The sequence below is a fragment of the Morus notabilis genome, unplaced genomic scaffold (assembly GCF_000414095.1).
Source record: "Morus notabilis unplaced genomic scaffold, ASM41409v2 Scaffold1708, whole genome shotgun sequence".
In the NCBI taxonomy this organism is placed as follows: domain Eukaryota; kingdom Viridiplantae; phylum Streptophyta; class Magnoliopsida; order Rosales; family Moraceae; genus Morus; species Morus notabilis.
The window spans coordinates 229,580-252,178 of record NW_010361270.1 but is presented as its reverse complement, the minus strand read 5'-3'; the positions used below and the strand labels follow the sequence as shown (position 1 = coordinate 252,178).

General features: G+C 33.3%; 2 protein-coding genes and 1 pseudogene across 2 annotated transcripts; 2 read left to right on the top strand and 1 right to left on the bottom strand.

Annotated features, from left to right (window-relative positions):
* Nucleotides 1-62: 62 nt before the first annotated feature.
* Nucleotides 63-2,486, bottom strand: LOC21392850 (mitochondrial import inner membrane translocase subunit TIM22-3). Its single transcript, XM_010098991.2, has 5 exons — nucleotides 2,199-2,486; nucleotides 1,294-1,358; nucleotides 775-847; nucleotides 640-693; nucleotides 63-367 (listed from the first exon to the last, which is right to left on the bottom strand). The coding sequence occupies exons 1-5, from the start codon at nucleotides 2,377-2,379 to the stop codon at nucleotides 114-116; spliced, it is 627 nt and encodes a 208-aa protein (XP_010097293.1). The 5' UTR covers nucleotides 2,380-2,486; the 3' UTR covers nucleotides 63-113.
* Nucleotides 2,487-3,672: 1,186 nt separating this feature from the next.
* Nucleotides 3,673-13,003, top strand: LOC21392847 (annotated as a pseudogene).
* A 6,077-nt stretch (nucleotides 13,004-19,080) lies between these two features.
* Nucleotides 19,081-21,960, top strand: LOC112091766 (receptor-like protein Cf-9 homolog). Its single transcript, XM_024166182.1, has one exon. The coding sequence runs from the start codon at nucleotides 19,081-19,083 to the stop codon at nucleotides 21,958-21,960; it is 2,880 nt and encodes a 959-aa protein (XP_024021950.1).
* The last annotated feature ends 639 nt before the right edge of the window (nucleotides 21,961-22,599 follow it).

Here is a 22,599-nt window from a genome sequence, read left to right as displayed (position 1 = left end):
ACTACACCGCGGTCTATCTTAACCAACCCCATCTTACCAAATGAAACAAACAAACAAAAAAAGAAGACAAAAAAAAGGATACAAATAAGAAACGCATAAAGACCACTAATTTCTCAGCGGGCTGTGGGGATGGCACCCTTGTCGCGTTTCTGTAAAGACTTGCAGAATGAGGAGAAAGCCCCTTTCAGTTCATTTGGGAGCGGAAATTGGAGAGGAAGTGCCATTGGAGGATGGATATCGTGGCGCTGACTTTTCGTTCTTGCAGAGAATGGATGTGCCAGAGCTGGCTGCTGCTTATTAAGGCCTTCAATGATAAATGAGAATGCTCCAAAGGTAAGGCAGCTCTGCAGAAGGGCCTGGGGTGCACCTGCAAAATAAGAGTTGAAGAATTTGCTCGATAAATGTACTTTCAATCCGAGAACTTGCCATAAACTGTGTACACTTGATAAGTAAGATGTCCATGAATTCCATTACTAAAATATTTACAGGCACATACAAGCATGAAAAAGAGCAATTACACAAAATCAATTCAAACACGCTTCCAAGGACTGAAAACAGAATTCATATAACCTATTTTTATAAATGTTCCTGATGAATATATAAACAACAATGACGCTTTCTAGCGAAGATGATACTTACCCGGAAAACTGAGAGCAAGACCTGTGCAACATCCAGCTACTCCAGCATTAATAACTGAATAGGAAGAAAGATTGATCATTATAATTTTAAAAGACATGCAATGTTGAGCACCAATTCTACAGTAAAATACAGTACCATCGTCCTTTCCTCGAATCCTCTTCAAAATGCAGACAACCAAACTATGAACTCCAGACAAAACTGCAAACGTCTGAAGAGGGAAAAAATGATAAAGAGAATCTCAATATAAGCCAATTAAAGAATTCAACTCCAATACTTGATCAAATACTATCAGCCAATTAAGGAATTCAACTCCACTACTTGTTCAAAATACTTTAAAGCTCCTTTGGTAGGAGGGGAAGAGTGGAAAAAGTGCTAGGAGTTGAGGACTAGTGGAAGGCTTTTACGAACTATGGTTGTTTGATAAGAGGGAATAGAGGAGAGAATTAAATGAGGGATTTCAAAGTTAAAGAACCTAAATTTTAACCTATCCCAATATGGAGATATTAGAGGGGGGAATCCAAAGCAAACACAAATAAGACAAAGATTCCCCTTTCCTCTCCATTTTCTTCAATTAGGTTATACTTTATTTCCTTCCTATTTTCTTCCCTTCTTACCAAACACATAAACAAGGATGACAAATGGGATTCTTCGTACCTTGGCAGAGGATCCTGCCTCTGAAAATGATCCTTTAAAGCCCTTTTTCTTTACAAGACCCGCACCTGAAACACATTCATATCAAGTCTCTCAGCAGCTGGTATTACCATGATATCAACTATAAGTTTTTTCCCCTCTCTTTTTTTCGCCATAACATATCAAGCTCTAACTTTCTAAGTAAAAGACAGTGGGAAAACGATGCAACATCGAAAAATAAGCTCAAGAATCATGTAGAAAAACAAGAAATCATACGCAAAAACTAGTCCTTTACCCAGTACTATTTACATTCATAAGAGTATCAAGATTTTGTAATCCAAACCCCAAATGTCAAATTTACAAAAACTTGTACCTCACTAGTAATATATATCACTTCCGACATTGCTACAAACATAGAATTAGAAATCCCTAACAAAAAAATAAATACATACATAAAGGCCAGAGCACTAATTTTCATTTTCCTCAAACAAATACAACTAGCCTTATCTACCGAAAAGTACAGAAATTTGAGTTACAAGCAAAAAACTAACAAAATTTTTCAATTTCCTGAAAATCCACAACACAATTTCACATAAATAGAATAGAAGAATTATTTACTTAAGGAAATTATCATCATAAACTCAAAATGACCCAAAAAAAATCCAAATTCAACCAAACAAACCACTTAAAAAAATCACCAGCACTAATGTCCATTTTCCTCCTCATCTCCCGAAAAAGAACCAAAATTTAAGGTACATTAAGCAAAAATAAAGAAACTATTTCAACGTACTCCCAACAATCCACATCGCAATTTCACAAAAAAAGCGGAGGAAAAAAACCCTTAATACAATCGAAACCAATCAAACCACTTAAAAATCAACACGAGAGAGAGAGAGAGAGAGAGGGAGGGAGGGAGAGAGAGAGAGAACCGTAGCCGAAGATGGAGCCCATGAAAGCGCCGGCGGCGGAGTCACCGGCGAATCTGAGAAGGCAGACGGCGGGGCCGGAAGGAACGAGCGCATTAGAAGGATTGGAGGTAGGTTTAGGGTTTGGAAAGGTATCGAAATCGGTGTCGGAATCGGTAATCGGAGAAGCGGAGGTCGCAGCCATGGCTATATCTATCTGCTAAGCTAAGCTTAGTGGAAAGAAATCGAAAATCCAGAAAGCGCACACGTGACACGGGACAAGGCGGTCTGTATTGTTTGCATTTTTGTGTCTCTTTTTAAGGTAATTTGTACCGTTAGTCCCTTAATTCTTTAATAAGTGGTACTTCAATTTTTTTTCTTTTGATTTTTGCAAAACAACCTCTGAATTCTCAAAACTTCCATTTAGTTTTAATTTGAGTTGAGATATGACTTTATGTAAAAAAAATTTTTGTAGCAAAAAAGTTAAATGTAACTGTTTCTGAGATTTTTTACTATAGCAAAACTCGAATCGGTGAAATGAATAGGATCTAAACCTTTTCGGTCAATTTATGTTGAGTTTTTAACAGTGATGCTCATCACGTACTAGGCACGTGCTTCAGTATGTGAGGGTATATCAATAAAATAATAATAATTTATAGATTTAACAAAAAATCAATCCTTATAAAAAATTCTAACAGAAAATGCTATTTTTCTGACTAAGAGTTGCAGCAAAGACTTCTTCACGAAGTACTTCTTCATTTACTCGATTCCAAAAGCAAAATGGTTTTTGCTACAAAGTACACATTAACTTGGGCTTTAAAATATGCTTCCTTTAACTACTTGGTTTTTCCTTTGAAATATCGAACCAAACAGTATCGTAAGATTTAGGCTGCGTTTGGTAGATGGATCTGTAATTATGATTCTAGATTCTAATTCAGAATTAGTGTTTATTTATAGTGATTCTAAATCAGTGTTTGATTTGGATGATTCTGAATCATGATTCAGAATCTGATGTGATATTTTAAACCAGAAGCACTCATGATTCTAAAACCAATCCCTCTTGATTCAAGGTGATTCAAACTCCTGATTTTTAATCATAGTTTTTAAATCATGATTTGAACCTATAATCATGAATCATGATTTTAGTTCAAGAATCATGATTAGAATAACCTTTATTTGAATCCTCACAACAAATGAAGCCCTAGGCTGTGTTTGGTATGAGGATTCGTGTCATGATGTGGCTCGTTAGAGTGTTTTCTCTCAAAAAAATACACGTAAATTGAGAATGATTCTGAATCCATGAACTAAATGTCCACTTAGTTTTTCCTTTGAGTTGCAGACCTGAGAGAGAGAGAGAGAGAGAGAGAGAGAGAGAGAGAGAGAGAGAGAGAGAGAGAGGAGAGAGAGAGAGAGAGAGAGAGAGTGAGTGTGTGTGTGTGTGTGTGTGTGTGTGAATTTGCACTGTGGCGGGAGAGGGAGAGGCGGTGAAATCTAGGTGATGGTCTGCCTTATGGGTTCGCGAAGAACTGGGTTCACGACAATCTGTCTTCATTTCGCTGAAGAGAGGGAAGACACAATGAGATCTAGCTGCCGACGTTCTAACTTTGCTGAGATCTGGCTTGCATGGGTGAGGAAAGGGCTTCGCGGAATTGCAACAGAGATCTGGGCTTTCGCAGCAAAGGTAGGTTGTGATGGCTTTGCGTGGTTGGTCGCACGGAATGGTGGGTTTCACCAGAGAAGGAAGGGAGGAATTGGGTAATGGTGGTTCACTAATTCTCACTAGTCTTTGCCATGGATCCATGGCTTTATAAAGTTTTATTTATTATTTATTATTTATTATTTTTTCTTTTTAGTGTGAGGTTTAGGGGCATTCTTGTCTTTTCATCATCATGTGATGGTCACGTGTAGAATTCCGTCAGAAGTTTAGCAAAAATAGACAGAAAGGACTTAAATTGTCAACGTTTTGAGAGTTCAGGGTTTGTTTGGCCAAAATTAAAAGAAGAGAGACCAAAGTGTCACATACTAAAAAGTTAAGAGACTAAAGGTGCAAATTTCCCTCTTTTTAAAGAATAGTTTTCGGCATGAGCAAACGACGTCGTCCCAGACATATCCCATTATATTACTAGTGCCCCTAAACTTTAGCGTCATTTTCAGTTTACCCTTATGAATTTTAAAAACTTTCACTTTACCTTTTAAACTTTGAATCGTTCACACTTAACCTTTCTATTGTAATTTCTGTTAAAAAATAGAAAAAAAGAGAGTAATGCAGTTATGTAGTCATTCTGTTTGAATTTTTGATAAAAATAAACATATTAAAATCACTAGGCTACACTTAATCCCATTTTTTTCCATTTGATTTTAGCAAAAACTACAACAGAAAGGATTAAGTAGGAACAATTCAATATTTAAAAGGCAAAATAGTAAAGTTCAAGGGGTATCAAAGTGATAATGATCCTTTCGGCTCCACAAGGGAGAAAAAGAAAATAACAATAATTTCCTCCGACTCAAGGGAGGCATTCAAGTTATAATCACGGTGTCGTGGGGGACCTTGCAAACCCTCACGTTCCGATGATTGCGCGCAAGTGGTACGCGAGCACTCGGGCCCATCAGTAAGAAAGATAAGGTAAGATAATAAAATTATGATAAGACATCATAATTAAGCATAATCAGCTCATGCATATTTATTCATGTGTACTTACAGTTATTTTGTGAGATATAGTTCCTACTTGCTGAGCGAAAGCTCAATCAGATATGTTCATGCTGTAGGTAAGAAACCTATCAGCAATTCTTGAAGGGCAATGGCGAGCGGTGGACGAATGGTGGAGATGGGAATGGATACCGCTCACGCAGTTATTTTCCGCAGTAAGTTTAAGAAAAATCATGTATATGTCTATATGATTCAAAAGTTTCAAGTATGTATGTTTAAAAAGTATACGTACATATGTATGTTAAGAAAACGAAGGTTGTAACTAACAACCCTAGTTTTGAGTATTTAAGTTTTAGAATGTTACAGTACATGCAACAAATAAATGAATTTTAAACATGACGATTTAAATGAGTAATTTTAGAAGGACTTTAAGATGTACTTGAATTTAAGATTTCTCACGAAATCCGTTTTAAAGTCAAATGAGATGGCCGATTGAAATGACTAGTTTTAGAAAAGCTTTTAATGAGTATTTAAAACAAGAGTTCAAATGCTATTCCATTTGAAGGATATTCCTAAAAGGTTTTATCTTAACTAAAATTAAGAAAAGCTTTAAGAAATTTAGTGATTCACTTATTTGAAATTATTGTTACAAATTATGAAAGTATTCCTTCTTAAATAAAAAAAAAAAAAATGTTCCGCATATTTTAAGAAACCCCAGTAAGTACAAGTTAAAGTTTAAGTTACAGTGGCGGCCTCATAGGAGGGTCGTCACATTTGGGCCGACACGATTATAGTGAGCACGAACATGACACGATTAATAAACGTATCAGAAACCCAAACACGAACACAACACGCTAATAACACGGTTAACACGACACGACACGCGAACACGATTATTAAACGTGCTGTGACGGGCCGACACGAAAAAAATACATTTATGACCCGTTTATGACCTAACTAGCAAAAATAGTGAATTGTATATTGTATTCAAAACTATATTAATTGACTACTTAATATCACTTATAGTTAAAATCATGCATAATAGCCAACACACATTAAAATATCTAAAACATCACTTATGACATATGTTTCAAAACATACCAATTACTAAACATCTAAAGAAGTTTGAAAACATAACCAAGTACATTTAAATAAGTTTGAAAACAAAACTAAATATTTGAAAATTTAAGTGCATAAACATAATCAACCATCTACAAATCCATTGGCAAATTTAAGTGCATAAAGCATAAAACATATTTAAAGTTTAGGTTTATCCATTACAAATCATCCATTGACATTTTGTAATCAACCATCTACAAGTCTATCTACAAATCATCCATCTACAAGTCCATTCGCATTTTGTAATTTTATCAACATACCATAACTTATTTAAAAGTTAGAGTGTTAAATTAAGTTAACCCCTTTTATCAAACACCCTTCATGCAAATGAGAGAATATAAATAAAACGGGCTGTGAGAGAATGAGAGAATGAGAGAGAATGAGAGAAAGAGAATTAGAGAAGCTAGGGTTTTATCTTAAAAAAAATATAAATATATATATATATATGGATTAATAAACGGGTCGGTTCGTGTCGTGTCGTGTCGGCCCGATTATGGCTCGTATAACTAAACAGGTTAAGCGTGTTAAACGGGCTGGCACGAATCCAATCCATTTATTTTCGTGTTATTCGTGCCAGCCCGTTAACGACCCAATTAATAATCATGCGGTCTAAACCCATTTATCTCGTGTCGTTTTCGTGTCATTTCATCGTGTCGTGTCCGAAATTGCCGGCCCTACTAATGGATCATAAATGAGTTTTTTTTGTGTCAACCCATCAAAGCCCATTTAATAAACCTGTTTACATTGCATTTCGTGTTTGTGTTTGAGTTCTTCACACATTTATTAATCGTATCGTGTTCGTATTCACTATAATTTTGTCGTACCATAATTGTACCAACTCGGACACGAACACGAACACGAATTACGTATTTCCATGGACGGAGCCATCCACTCAAATTTTTTATTTTTAAAATACTTATATACAAAAGTGTGAATTATATTATATTGATATATAATTAGCCCCCACTAAAATTAATCATATATTCTTCATTAGAGATATAATTTCTCCAAAAGCTCAATACACATAAAAACTACAAACTCAATCTTCAATGATCTTGATAATGAAATTAATGTACAATATTTTCAAGGTATGAAAACCTGTCGGGACAATTGTAGTATATTAATAGAAATTTATTTTGACCAAATTTTCTTTTAGTTATTAGCCTCCATAGACAAAAATTTCTAACTCCATCACAGCATATTTCGATACAACATATGATACCAAAATGATATTTTCTCCATTAACTGATGACAGTGTATCAAGGTTATGATAATATAGTTCCTTCCAATCACAAATCGAGGAATGAGTTTATAAGGTTCACAGTTCACTATTCGTCTATGACAAACGAGAAGTAATATTATATACCAAACCATTGGGATGTATGGTGTTCGTTTGCTTATTATATGTGTGTGTATATATGTATATATATTGTTGGAAAAACATGGTGAATGATAAAATAATGTCCATTGATAATGAGGAAATGATTAAATTCAGAATTTCAACAGTTTGTAATCAGCATTAATAGTGCATGGTTTATGAGCATTAGTGGGGCAAATTAACTCATAATTCATATGGTTGTTGTTAAGATTTTATTTGTTGGTAATTTTATTGGCATAGAGGGAGTTTTTATTTGTAAAAATCCGATTGATGTTTGTAATCGTTGAAAATTAGTGGAAGATTTAATGTCTGGACGTGACCTCACAGATGTAGGTACTTATCGAACTGCGATACCAAGTCTCAGTGCTTATCTATTTACTGCTTTCGGTAATTTGTATAGTTAGACTTTAATTATATCTGGTAAATTGTCAAAAGTGGATCTTTCATTAGTGTAAGTTTGGAGAGATTTTGAGAAAAGAACCGTGTTTGTAGGCTTATTGGATGAGTATGAGTCTTGGTACAGTTTTTTTTCGTTAAATTTCATACGGCCAAGAAGTCAGGGGAGCATGGTTCATATACAGTTAAAGCTACCTCCAGTTCCTAGAAATTTCTGGGATATTTTCTCTTTGGCTATTGTTTTGTCAAAAGGGGGAATGGTTAGTTTTTGAATTTTTCAATTTTTGTTGCTCAATTGTTTTGCTAAAAAATGTCAAAGTGAGATTGTTAGGATTTTATTTGTTGGCAATTTTATTGGCATAATTAAAAATTCAAAAACTAAGAAACTGGTTGAAGTTGAAGTGAAGACGGAAACGTGGCTCATTAGAAATTCAACTGGTTTTTGAAAAGGTCAAAGGCGTATATAATCCGGGTTTTGATCTTTAAAGGTTTGATATTATATATTAAGCTTTATTTATAAGCTTATCTATAGGTGTTTTTCAAAGGTGGAAAAACGTGAGCAATTGATAAAAAGGATATATTTGAGTTTTAGAGGCAATTGAATAAGGTTGGCTTTGTGGGATTGAAGTTGCAGATTTCAAAATTCAAGTTCAAGTACATTCGGCCTTAATTAGGTGCTACAAAGACCAAGTTATGTGATTTTCTACTGTGGAGAATTTACTGAAGTATTTTGTGGGTTTATCACATGGAGCAGCAATTTAAAAAGTGGATAATTACAATTTTAATTGAAGAAAATTCAAGTTATATGTTAAATCAACTATCCGACTCTAAGTAGGAGATTATTCTTACTGCTCCATAAATAGAGCTCTAGGTCATTCATTTAGTGGGCTTCTTGGGTTTTCACTTTTCACTCATAATATTTTGAGAAGTTCCCATTATCATTCTTTGAGAGAAGACGTTTGCAGTGTTAAAGAGAGTTTAACCGTTTATCGTTATTCGGGAGAAGAATTTGAAGCTTTTGGAAGAGAGCAACTTGCCAGACGAAGGGATTTCGACGTGCAGTGTTAAAGACGAGTGATGCTTGCTGAATTATGTCATCTAGTTGATTCTACATGTCGGCGACAAATTTCAAATAGAGAGTGATGTCGGACCGATAGAAAGGAAGAGCATGAGGGAGAAACAAAGGAAGAGGAGATAGAATAAGAGGATAGAAAAGAATCTAGAATGAGTAATTAGAGAGAAGAAGATAACAATAGAGAGAGAATAATATCATTAATCAGGCCTGTCTGAAAATAATGAACATAGAAAGGCCTATTTATAGGCATATAAGTCTAATAGTAATCAAACTCCTAATACTATTTAATCTTTTAGTTTTATAAAGGGATAAAATCATTTTAGTACCTTATATTATAGTGAAATATGCTTTTGGTATCCTTGTTTTCGATAATATTAAAATGGTACCTTGATGATTTTAAAAATATCTAATTGGTAGCCTGAAGTTAATTTTTGGGACATGTAATGTCCAAACTACTCTTCTTATCAATTAAATAAAAATCAATATCTTTTTTCAAAAAAGTCAGAAAATTTTTTAAACCATTAAAATATTTAAAAGAAAACAACAAAATAAAAAAGTTCATATTTTTTTTTTCTAGATGTATTAGTTTTGATTAATTAAATAAAATGGTACTAAGATCATTTTACATCTCAAAAATTAGCTTTAAGATACTAAAAAGATATTTTTAAAAAGGTCGAGACTTTAATATTATCAAAAAGACAGGATACTAAAAGTATGTTTCACTATAACACATGGTACCCAAATAATTTTATCCCTTTTATAAATCTTTATACAAAGACAATTTAGATATTAATTATGAACAACTTGACAAAAGGTCGTTAAAATTTTATTTAAAAAATAATTAATTTAATCAATTAGTGATTTTTATTTCAGTACTTTCTTCAGTGACGAGGGCCCTTGCACAATTCACATACTTATCATGCCTAGTCACTTGCACAATTCACATACTTATCATGTAAGAGCCAACGGACATTGAAGGGAAAAAAAAAAATGGTATGTGAAAATGGTGGCGAAAAGGAGAATTATTAGGTGTGTTTGGAATTGGTTTCGATTGTTTTTGAAAATTTTTTTATTTTTGAGATATGAAAAGAAAAATGGTCTGCAAACCGTTTTGTTTAGCAAATGTTATAAAACGAAGAAAAAAAAAAATGGTATGTGAAAATGGTGGCGAAAAGGAGAATTATTAGGTGTGTTTGGAATTGGTTTCGATTGTTTTTGAAAATTTTTTTATTTTTGAGATATGAAAAGAAAAATGGTCTGCAAACCGTTTTGTTTAGCAAATGTTATAAAACGAAAATGAAAACAATAAACAATAAGAATGGTTTTTATGAAAGAATTAGAAAACGGTTGAAAGTTGTTTTTCATTTTTTGTTTTCATTTTCTAATACTTATCAATAATGTTATAATATATTAATTAATAATTATAACCAAACACGATTTCACTTTTTTATTATACTCAAAATAAACTTTTAAAAAACCAACAAAACGCAATTTCAGAATCGATATATCTGATTCTTAAAACAATCTCACTTTTTCTTTTGCACTGAAAATATATAATCATGATCTTGAAAACGTTATCAAATGAGCCCGTTGATTTTCCATTGTGTCGTGAAGTGTAATTAAGGTAATAAAGTTTCTTCTCAAATATTGTCCTTTTATGTCTAAATTAAGGCAGTTGATTATAAATCTCATGATAATTAAGTGTTTGGAATAAAAATGAATAAGCATAGTAAATTTCATCGTACTGAAAAATTAAAAAATATAGGATACGTTTAAAAGCAGATTTTCCTAGTGCTTTTGTTTCTAAGAGACTCTTTTATAATTTTTTGGATTTTTTTCGCTGTTTGGGCGAAGACCTTCATAAACTTTAAGAAAGTTTAGGAGGTTCTCATCGCTACAGTATTTTTTTATTTTTTTTTTCTAATCTTTAATATTAAAATTTACATTTAAAACATTTTTATTATAATATTTTTTTCTCATAAAAATTTAAATTTTGGTTTAAAACTAAACATGCACGCCCTATCAATACTAACATGGGGCCAGCAGTCAACAAGATTTGAAAGAGGCAATCCTTGAAGCTATCAAAATTGGATAAAGACACTTGGCATTATCAAGTCTCGCGACGAGCTCTTCATCACTTCCAAGCTTTGGTCCAGTGATCCCCACCGTCACCGCGTTCTCCCTGCCCTGCAGCAAACACTCGAGTATGTTACATAATCCATTTTCTTCCTGTTATAGAAAATCTAAACTAAACCTAAATAAATTACCGAGAACGAAAAAAGTAATGAAGAAAAATAAAAGCAGTTTGACAGAAATCAAAAGATGTTGGACTTAACTCGACTTCATAAAATTGACTTGTTACGGAAGGATTGTCCTTACTTTATTAAGTAGATCATGTCAATATTTCCAACTAATATGAGATTCTAATACGCCCCTCACGCACGGCGTGGACCATGCTAAACCGCTGCGAAGAAGTCGATATTATATGACTCAATATTGTAAAACTGAGTCTGCCCTGATACCATTTTACAGAAATCAAAAGATACTGGGCATAACTCAACCTAACAAAATCAGCTTATTAAGAGATGATTGCTCTCACCTTATTAAGTGAATTATGCTAATATCTCCAATCATTATGGGATTCTAATAAGAAGAAATCAACACCAAGAATTTTTTTAGATCTCTCTCTTTTTTCTTCCATCTCTCTCCTTCCCGATATGGCTCGCTCCCTTTTGTTATCTCGCTTCATCCTCACATCTCTCTCTCTCTCTCTTTTTGGCTATCTCTGTTCGTCCCGATCAAACCCATTGCTTTAATGTCATTTGTTGATCATGTCAATGAATGGCCTGAGAAGGTGGCAGATCTAAAGCGTTGATAATCACAACTCCGAAACTGATCCCTTTTGAGAAAATTACGTCGTTGACTGAGGGAATATGCCTGCAATGAGGCCATACGTCTCACCTTAATGATGTGTAGATATCAGTCTTTTAATTAAATATTCACATATTAGACCCATCTTATTATTAATGGAATGCATTAGAATGTAAAATTATTGTCAGCTAGCTCGATCTCATTGCAGAATAACTTAAGCTTTTTGAGAGAATTTGTAAACTAACGACATCATTATCAAATAATATTCATTTGGTGAATCTTTCAGGAAAATAGAGTTGGAATATGTTGATCTATATTTAGTACATTGGCCAGTGAGTGTGAAACCAGGGGAATATGAATTGCCACACATTGGCCAAAATTCCAACCGCCGCTAATCAAGTAATTAATTTATATATATTCCTTTTAATTTTCATCTGAATTTCCTAATATTGTACGTACTTATAATTTGTTACGATTTATTTGCGACAAGTAAATTGTGATTAATTTGTGGTTTGTGATTTGGAAGATGGAGATGAACCCACTTTGGCAACAAAAGAAGCTGAGAGAACTGTTCAAAGAAAAGGGTATAATTGCCACAGTTTATTCTCCTTTGGGAGCAAAAGGAACCCTATGGGGTAAAAACTGGGTAATGGACAGCGAGGTGCTTCAAGAAATTGCGAATCAGAAGAAAGGAAAAACCGTTGCTCAGGTATTAGAAAACAGTCTAAGCAATTAATTATTAGGAAATTCTATGTTAAATATTTAGAGGATGTTTTAATCTACTAAAAGATATTGACATCGTACTATATCAATAGACACACACAGACGCTATTCATTTCGTTAGTTCGAATGACAAATCAAATTTTTATTGTAGTGTTTTCTCTCACAACATGTAAAATTTAACTTTTTCTGTTACTGTATTTTTTCACATAAATTCAATTTTTAAATCAAGTTCTCCACTCAAACGAGCTAAGCAAAGGAGGGCTTACATTATTAGAAACAAACTCATTTGAATTTGAAGCATATTTTTGTAAACTAACTTGGCTAGTTCAGATTATTAGAATAATATATATAATATGTAGTGAATTTAATTAATTACTTATCTAACAACTAAACTAATGGTTGATAATTGATATATGAATTAGGTTTGTCTGAGATGGGTGTACGAGCAAGGAGTGAGTTTGCTTGTGAAGAGCTTCAACAAGGAAAGGATGAAAGAGAACTTGGACATATTTGATTGGAAACTAAGCGGAGAGGAGTCCGCAAAGATGGTCCTTACAAATTGCTCCGGAGTTTTTGTGATGGCGAGATCTGATCATTATACAAGTTTCACTAGCTCTTAATCCCAACATTAGATATATATATATATATATATATGTGTGTGTGTGTGTGTGTGTGTGTGTGTGTGTGTGTGTGTGTGTGTGTGTGTGTGTGTGTGTGTGTGTGTGTGTGTGTGTGTGTGTGTGTGTGTGTGTGTGTGTGTGTGTGTGTGTGTGTGTGTGTGTGCATGTGTGTGTGTTTGTGTGTGTACGTGGAGTGCAATGTTCGTGAGAGCACGTGTTTTAGCTTCCTCGCCTCGTCCTTTTCCTACCAATAATGTTTCTATGTATGGTGTGGTTCTGTTTGGACATTATAAATAACTTATATGACTATACATTATAAGTAAGAGAACTTTTAGTAAACAAAATAAAAAGGTAAATTACACGAATGTTCCCCAAATTTTTTAAAAAGTGACAGAAACAAACTCTAAACTATTTAAAATGGTGTAATGTAGTCTTTTTCGTCAGATATCGTCTAAAAAGTAACGGCATAATAACCTAACATTATGGTGCCTTACTTCTTTAGGAGGTGATTTTTTAGTCCCAATCGACTTTAATATGTTATGATTTAGTCCCTATTTTTAGACGGCATTTAACGAAAAGGACGACATTGCACCCTTTTAAATAGTGTAGGGCTCGTTTTGTAAAAAAAAAAAAAAAAAAAAAATTTGGGACCAAACTGTCACATTTTAAAGAGTTTGGGACCATATATGTCAATTACCTAAAAAAAACTATCAGTAGTTTTTATTATTATTTTAGTCATACTGTTTCGTAAATACTTTACCTACAATTGTTTAAATGTAGACCCACTAAATAAATGTAAAACACACAAGGAAACAAAAACTTAATTCTATAAAGATGATATAAAAAAGCATCGAAATGTTAAGTTTTTATTGCACCGTTGTAACACGTAAACATGATGATGTGGTATATCCGATCCTCTGAATAAATCTTCATATAAAAGCCTCCTAAAGTGCAATGAATGTGACTGTGCATTGAATGTGTTTGTGTACATACTTATATTATGGGTTTGATAGATACATGGTCTGACTAAAAGTATATGTTACGATTACAAAATCTATAACATTTTGTATGATTGATAAGAGAAGCATTGAGGCCATCATTCTTGACTTATTGAATATCATTTTGATCTTCCCTTTTATTGGGCTTTAAAATTTTCCTTTTTCTTGTTCTTTTCAAATAATGTTCCCTCTCTCTTTATAAAATTGAGCGTAGCTTTTTACTAGTTTTACTATTAATCAAATAATTTGTCGTTCTTAATATTTTAAGTCGATTTCCAGTTATTAATATTTCTGGTTACGTGGTTTGGTTGTTTCTGTTAAGTTACGAGTTTCTATAGTTATAACAGTTTCATTAGTTTCATGTCCTCGCATTAAGTTGGATGTGATTTGAATTTTCATGTGGCTTTTCTTTTAGTCATCATTTTTTAAAGTTCATGTCGTTCTCTCATTTTTAATGGTCATTTGCAGTTGGGATCCTCTGTTTTGTTTGTTATTTTTCAAGTTATCTAAAGCTAATTGCCATTTCTTAAGGTTCTATGTGTTTTTTCTAAAGCGCTAAAAAGAATGTGTTGAATATATGCTTTGTCTCCTAGCAATTCCACTTATTATTTTTTAGATAAATTGCTTGACTAGGAACAGGACGCCCATTTTCCTCTGTGCATTAATGAAAGTTTTGTATGACAAATTTTAGAAGTGAATACTCAAATTACCAATAAATTGAAAAGGAACAACTCTTTTGAAAAGGTTTTTTTGATAGCGGTGGAAGCCATTGAGAGGCCAGTTTCATTGTTTTCCATACACTATTAATCAGCCATAACATGTCCTCTTAATACGCTTGCGGTAATATTCTCGTGCCCATCATTCTTTAAACGGGAGACCTACAAAGACAACACATCTTCTAACCGATTAACTAATTACTTTTCATCAAAATCATATGGACAAAATTAATCAATAGTGACTTAAGAAGGACCTACAAAGACAATGCCTTCTAACCAATGGACGGATTACTTTTTGTCGAAAATCACATGGACCAAATTAATAATAGCGCCTTAAGAAGGTTCCAAGGAAAGTGCACTTTATTATACAACCACCATAAAAAGTCTTGCCGTAAGAAGACCGTTGACACTACAATATTTGAGAGTGACCAGAGAAAATAAAGTGAACTAGACTTACAATTAGCTCTAGAAAATGATATTACTTTCACTGAAAAGACTTCCAACATTTTTTCTTTTTTTCTCACCACGTGATTCCTGAAAAGAGCAATTAGAGGTTTATACAATTGTTTTACCAATACATATTTATCCGTATAATTATTTTAGAAATTTCTATATTTTCTGTTTCTCTTGAGAATACTTCTTGTTGCTTTCTTCTACACGGCACACCAGTAGACAAGTCACTAAAGATGTTGCTTCAAAGTTTGTAACATCCGTGGTCATTTTCTATACTCCTAATCAACTTGGTTGTTGTCGGTTTTGAAAACCACATGGCGATATTCACTTTGAAAATAATATAATTTTTTCGTATAAAAAACTCGGTTAACGATGTAGTTTTGTTGAGAACCAAAATCGGTTGAAGATGTTATACATCAACCGCACTGTAAAAATGTTCATCAATCATTAAGGAGGGACTTGTCAAGGTCTTTTGGAGCTAGAGAAATGACTAACATTTTGTGCTTATAATGATGCTAAGAGAAAACATCCTATTAATCCATTCATAAAGCTATAGATAAAAATTTGTTCGGACATTAACAACAATTCAATCCTCAATTTTTCCCGTGTTAGTTCTAATTAATTATTTCAGTACTTATTGTGGCATCAATCGTTATGCTTAGAAAACAGAGGTTTTATCTATTATTATTACGAACATGTATTTTGATCAATTCTGTTAAGGCAGAGGAAAAATCTAAACATATGATTAATATGTTAATGCAAGAGTTCTGAACCTTCTTTTATTTGAACAATAGATTATTGAATCAAATGTACAGTTTTTAATTAAAGAAAATTAGATGAAGTTGTGAAATAATTCAAATTGTCTCAATCCAGAGAATATCTTATGTTAGTAAAAAATGATAAGACCTCTAAATTTGTTGTAAAAAATGATAATATCTTATGTAAAGAATAAGTTTGTCTCTAAATTTTCTGCCAAATAATCTGGCGATGAAATTATGGTCAATACATTATTTTCCTAGTGTCTTTCATACTATTGATAATACCTCTAAATTCGTATTAAAAATGTTCAACCCAAATGATAAGTCATGAATTATGGGATGTAAAACTATTTTAAATTGACCCGAATAAGAAAATATGTTACGGATCAACACAATATTTCAGAACGAGAAACTTAAAAGTACGACACAGCAAAAAACTAGAAATCATGGCTAAAGGGGAAAAAACACCAAAATAGAATAGAAAATAACTATAACTGCAATATCTCCATATTCAATCCTCATTACAATAGCTAATAAGGGTATTTATAACCAACTCACAAGACAACAACAAAATGACCACTAAAATTGTATGACACACTAAACAAATAACAAAACGCAAAGTTAAATTGACAAGCTAAGACAAATGACAATGCAAACTGCAATATATATATATATATACATATATATAGGCCAAGTCTCTAGTTTATTATTGGATTAAAGCGGTACTTGTATATATATTTTTTAAATATGTATATTTCATTTTTAAAACGTGTATATTTTCTCTTAAAACATGTACATTTTCTTTTATGGTAAAATATATAATATATACATGTTTTAAGAGAAAATATACACATTTTAAAAAAGAAATATACATGTTTTAAAGAAAAAATATACAAGTGCCGCTCCAGTCATGTGACCAAATCTTCCTAGACAGAGTACAATTGAGATGATAATATTGGACAGATTGTTGGTCGAACAAACAGGGAACCTACAAAGACAATTTTTCTGATGATTCATTGATTGCTTTTTCAGTTAAATTATATGGGCAAATTCGTCAGTCGTCACTCTTGAAAGAAGTTTCTTACGAAATTCCACCATAGAGAGCGATCTCTTGCCGTATTTTGCTTTGAATTTTGTCACGTATAGAGTAGGTGGTCCAACGAAGTTAATATATTCCAATGGATTTAATTTACATTTGGAAAAAGTGGACATCTTTTTAAATTTTATACTTCAATTTGGTCGTTTGATGTCTTCTTTTAGAAGTTCTAATTACAAAATGAAATTAATTAGCTGTGAAATTTCTATACGGAACATAAATAACATCCACTAATCTGTTTTAATTTATCTTTTCTTGATTATGTCAATCCGGATTCGGTCAAGTAAACCATGGACCACTTGATTACTGACAGTTAGAAATTAGAGCAAATGTAGCTCTCCATTGCATTGGAAGTGGGCAAATTCAGACAAAGAAAAAAAAAAGTCTACCCATAGAATAAGTTGCACTGATTTCTAGTAGTACTAGTTGTAAACACAGTAGACACAAACTTTTGTTCTCACTGGAAAGACTTTGACTTGTATTCATTATATATATGGACTTTTCTTTGTCCTTTGGTGGGAGTTCCCTCCAACGTAATATTAATTACAAAAATGTAATATGTTAACTATTAATCGTAACATCAACGTTAGAGAAAGTAACACTAAAAAAATTTAGTCATCTAAAGATTATATTACTTCTCTCAAATGTCGATTTTACGTTCAATAATTATCATGTTACGTTTTTATAGCTACATATTACGTTAGAAGGAAAATCCTTCCAGAGGAACCAAAAAAAAAAAAAACTATATATACTACTCGTCAAAAAGAAGAATTGGTGGCTCGAATTTGTTGATTTTTAATGACCAAATTTTCAAATTTTTTTGACGGAAATTTTTTGATTTGTTATTACAAATTTCTCCACATTACTTGCCTGATGAGTTAGGAAATAATCAAGTTATCTTTGAAAATTTAGTACATATATATGATGGCATACGTTAGGGGAAAAGATATTAATGGCGAAGAATGCATTTTGGCTACGCTGCTAATACTACTTATTGGGTATTCTGGTTCCCTGCCTGGTTGAGGAAGAATTAAGAGACCTAAAATAGAAATATATATATATATATATATATATATATATTTTGATGAAAGTATATTATATTTAAATTTAAACCATTAAAGATAAGAAATAAATCGTCAACCAATTTGATCAATTACTTTTCAGACTTTCAGAGCAGATATAGATATGTGTTGTGTTGTAGCATATAGTTTTGTATCTAGGTTGGTTCTTCTCTTCTTTATCATAAGGTTCGGTAATCACTAATGTGTTGTAGCATATAGTTTTCATAGGAGGCGATGATATAATTTTCAAGAAATTTATATTATCCGGTTTAATTGTATATAAGAATCTTTCATAATTCTTAGGACTAATATAGTACTCAATATCAAATGCCCTCTTAAAAGACATTCTCAATTCTAACACTGATTTTTATGGTATTTGTGCGTTCGGGAAGCAATAATGTTAACGACAATGAGAAAGATGAAAAATTCAACAAGTAGAAGTGGAACTACCAAAAAATTAATGGCAAAACAAAGATGACGAAGATGGGAAAAAAATAGAGGATGTTGTTGGGCTGAAGTTTTTTAAAAATGTCAGTGCGTTTTTTTTTTACGCTGCTAACATCATGCTGTGTTTGGAGATTCTTGAAATTAAGATTCTCAAACTATACTTGTACTAAAAATTATTCTGCCTTAAAGTACGGCAAGAATTTATCGATCGAATTTACTTGATCGAAAACATGAACTTAACATGAAATCTGCTACAGAATTTAGGAATACATATATTGATTCCATAAATCCTTCAGTCACATAATAATTTCTAGGAAAATCCTTGGCTTAAATAAATAAATTGTATTATTTAAAGTCTGAAATTTTCTCAGTCATTACAATTGTGACCGCTAGCATCTTTTTGAAAATTTGTATTGAAAGGTCTCCATACAACACTAGTTGGCTAATGAGTACTTGTCCTTACTAGCTGCCTATAAATAGGCATTGTCACATAGCATCTCAATGCACACAACTGTATGACACACTTGATAAATATTTCTCAGGAAATCATGGTATTCTTTCAGTTGTTGAGTCTCCTTCTCTTCTTCCTTCCTTCTCCATCAACCTCTTTACCTGCTCTGCCTTCTCGTCCTTCCCCACTGCGTCATCCCCATGAAAGCACCGCTTTGCTCCAGTTCAAGAACTCCTTTTCCAAAATCAATAACAGTCTTCGTTTTTCTGTTTGTGCTGAGCAGTTTGGAATTGGTAATCCTAATAGTACAATGTCTTGGAATATGAGCAGGGATTGCTGCACATGGAGTGGAGTCACATGTGATGAAGTCACAGGTCATGTCATTAGGCTTGAACTTGGATGCAGCGGGCTTCGAGGCATTATCCACTCCAACAACAGTTTGTTCCTTCTCACTCATCTTCAAACTCTTATTCTCTCCCAGAATTCTCTCTATGGTTCTGAAATCTCACCCCAATTTGGAAGGTTTGTTAGTTTGACTCACATCGACCTTTCTTACTCTTATTTCAGTGGCCAAGTCCCTCTAGAATTCTCTTACTTGTCTCGTTTGATTACACTTAAACTTGGTCCAAATAATGATTTGATTCTAGGGACTTTTAGTCTGAAACGAATTGTTGCAAACTTAACAAGTTTGAGAGAGTTGTCGTTGAGTGGTGTCAATATGTCTTTTGTCTCTCGTAATTCCTTTATGAATTTATCGGAGACATTGATATCTCTTGATCTTAGTGATACCGAAATGAAAGGAGAATTCCCAGCAAATATTTTTCTTCTGCCAAACCTTGAAGTGCTCACATTATCGTACAATTATAATCTCACTGGTTCATTTCCTAGATATAATTGGACGAGCCCACTTAGAAATCTGAGCCTTTCTTCCACTAGACTCCTAATAGATTTACCATATCTTACTAAGAGTTTAAAATATTTGAATCATTTGGATGCCCGCAATTGCAATTTCAGTGTATCGTTTCCTGCGTTCCTTGGTAACATAACTCAAATCATTTCCTTAGATCTCTCTTCTAACAGTTTTGGTGGTCAAATCCCATGGGATTCTCTCAATTTGGAGAAGCTGAATTCTTTAGATCTTTCATACAATAATTTTGAAGGCCAGCTCCCTCCTATTTGTAGTAATTCTACAAAGAAAATATTTCTTTGTGACTCTTCAGAAAGTGATAAGTTAGTGGGCACTCTTCCTTTGAATTTGAAATCCGTAAACTTATCTGGAAACTTACTTAATGGCACACTACCTTCTTGGCTATATTCCCTTCCGTCTTTACAAACTTTAATTCTAGATGAGAATCAATTCACTGGTGTCATTCACTTAGAACAGTTCTCAAGACTAAAGAAACTAAAAAGCCTTTCACTTTCTTTTAATAGCCTGTCAGTGGATTCTATCAACTCCATCACGTACGTTTTGCCCAATACCCTTCGGTATTTGCAATTGTCTTCATGCAATATCACTGGGTTCCCATACTCTTTAAGAAGCTTGAAAAATTTAAGATACTTGGACCTTTCCAACAATAGAATTGACGGGAGTGTTCCCCAATGGTTGTGGAACGTTGGGAAGGATTCATTATTTCAACTGGATATTTCTCACAACCTCTTAACTCATATTGGGAAAATTCCATGGAAAAGTCTATTGTATATTGACCTTAGCTCCAACAGGCTTCAAGGTCATCTTCCAATTCCACCACCTTTAACTTATCTATTTTCAATCTCAAACAATCGATTGGTTGGAGAGATACCTTCTTTCTTTTGCAACCTTACTTGGATTGAAGTCCTTGATTTGTCAAACAACAGCTTGAGTGGGAACATCCCACCATGCATTGGAAACTTTAGCAGAATCTTTGTTTTAGATTTGCGAATGAATAAGTTTTGTGGAATGATTCTTCCAACATTTGCAAAAGGAAACATCTTGAGGAATCTCAACCTCAATGGAAATCAATTGGAAGGGCCGTTGCCTCAATCTTTAGTCAATTGTGAATTGCTGGAAATTTTGGATGTTGGGAACAACAAGCTGAACGGGTCCTTTCCCCATTGGTTGGAATCTCTTCCAGAGCTTCAAGTTCTTATATTGAGATCTAACAGACTTTCTGGTCCTCTAAGTAATCCCAAGGTGAGATTTCCCTTTCAAAAGTTGAGAATCGTGGACATCTCTAACAATGATTTCACTGGTACTTTGCCAGCAAAATATTTTGAGAACTTCGCTGCCATGATTGATGCTCATTCAGAACGCTTAGAATACATGGGAGAACAAGATCTTGGTCAGTCCTATTATTCTGTGACAGTGACAATTAAAGGATTCGACCGTGAGCTCGTGAAAATACAAAAACTGTTCATAACCATTGATTTCTCAAGTAATAGCTTCACAGGAGAGATTCCAACAGTGATCGGGAAGCTTAATTCACTCAAAGGCCTTAATTTTTCTCACAACAAGCTATCCGGTCATATTCCACCATCCTTGGGAAACTTGAGCAACCTTGAATGGTTAGACCTCTCATCAAACGAGCTTTTTGGAAACATCCCAATGCAACTAGCTACAGGTTTGTATCAACTTGCGAGATTAAATCTTTCCGACAACAAATTAGAGGGACCAATACCTCGCGGAAGGCAATTCAATACGTTCAGCAATGATTCATGCAGCGAAAACGTGGGATTATGTGGATTTCCTCTGTCTAAATCATGCAGCAATGATGGTGCACAACACGATCAAGGTGGTGATGATGACGGAGATCACAACAATGGAATGATTGATTGGAAGGTGGTGATGATGGGATATGGAAGCGGAATGGTGATCGGAATATCAGTCGGATACATGGTCCTTTTCAGCAGAAGCTTCAATTATTGGTTTCACAAAAGATTTGGAGGGGGACGACGTCGCAAAACCAGTGCTCGCTTAAGACGGAGGAGAAGATCAAACTAGCAAGTAAAGAAAAACACAGTCGGGCCATGAGAAATAAAGTAAGTTTGTATTGAACGTTTGCCGTTATAAATTCTTGTTTGCTTTTATGAACCAAACTTTATCAGCTAACTAATTTTTTATTTTATTTTTATTTTTTTGCATTTCTGGGTTTTGAAGTTGTTCAGGAAGATGCTGAAAGTGTTGTTATTCAAATTGGCATACCGAGGCATATATGGATCTGATGGCACGACTATCTTCTTTCATATATATCTTTACTAGCTATATGAATAATTTATTTTCTTTTGTTTTCTGCACTAGCTAGTATATTTTGAAAATTGTAATCATAAATGGGGATTCGGTCATATCCAAATGTTTTGGAGCTTGTATATTATGTACTTGTTCAATGGAATTGTCAAGTATGCTTTTGTTTAAGTTGTAACATACATCTAATTGTACAGAGGAAATTTATACCATGAATTCTCTTGGAATAATTTATCCACATCAGCATTAACAAACGTGGAACTAATTTGTTCCGTCCATGAAATTTTTTGGTGATATTTTTAGGCACCAAAAAAAAAAAAAAATGCTTAGGTAATTCAATTCAACTACATATATGTGAAGGTAAAATTATTTTTGCTTAGGTAATTCAATTCAAGAAAG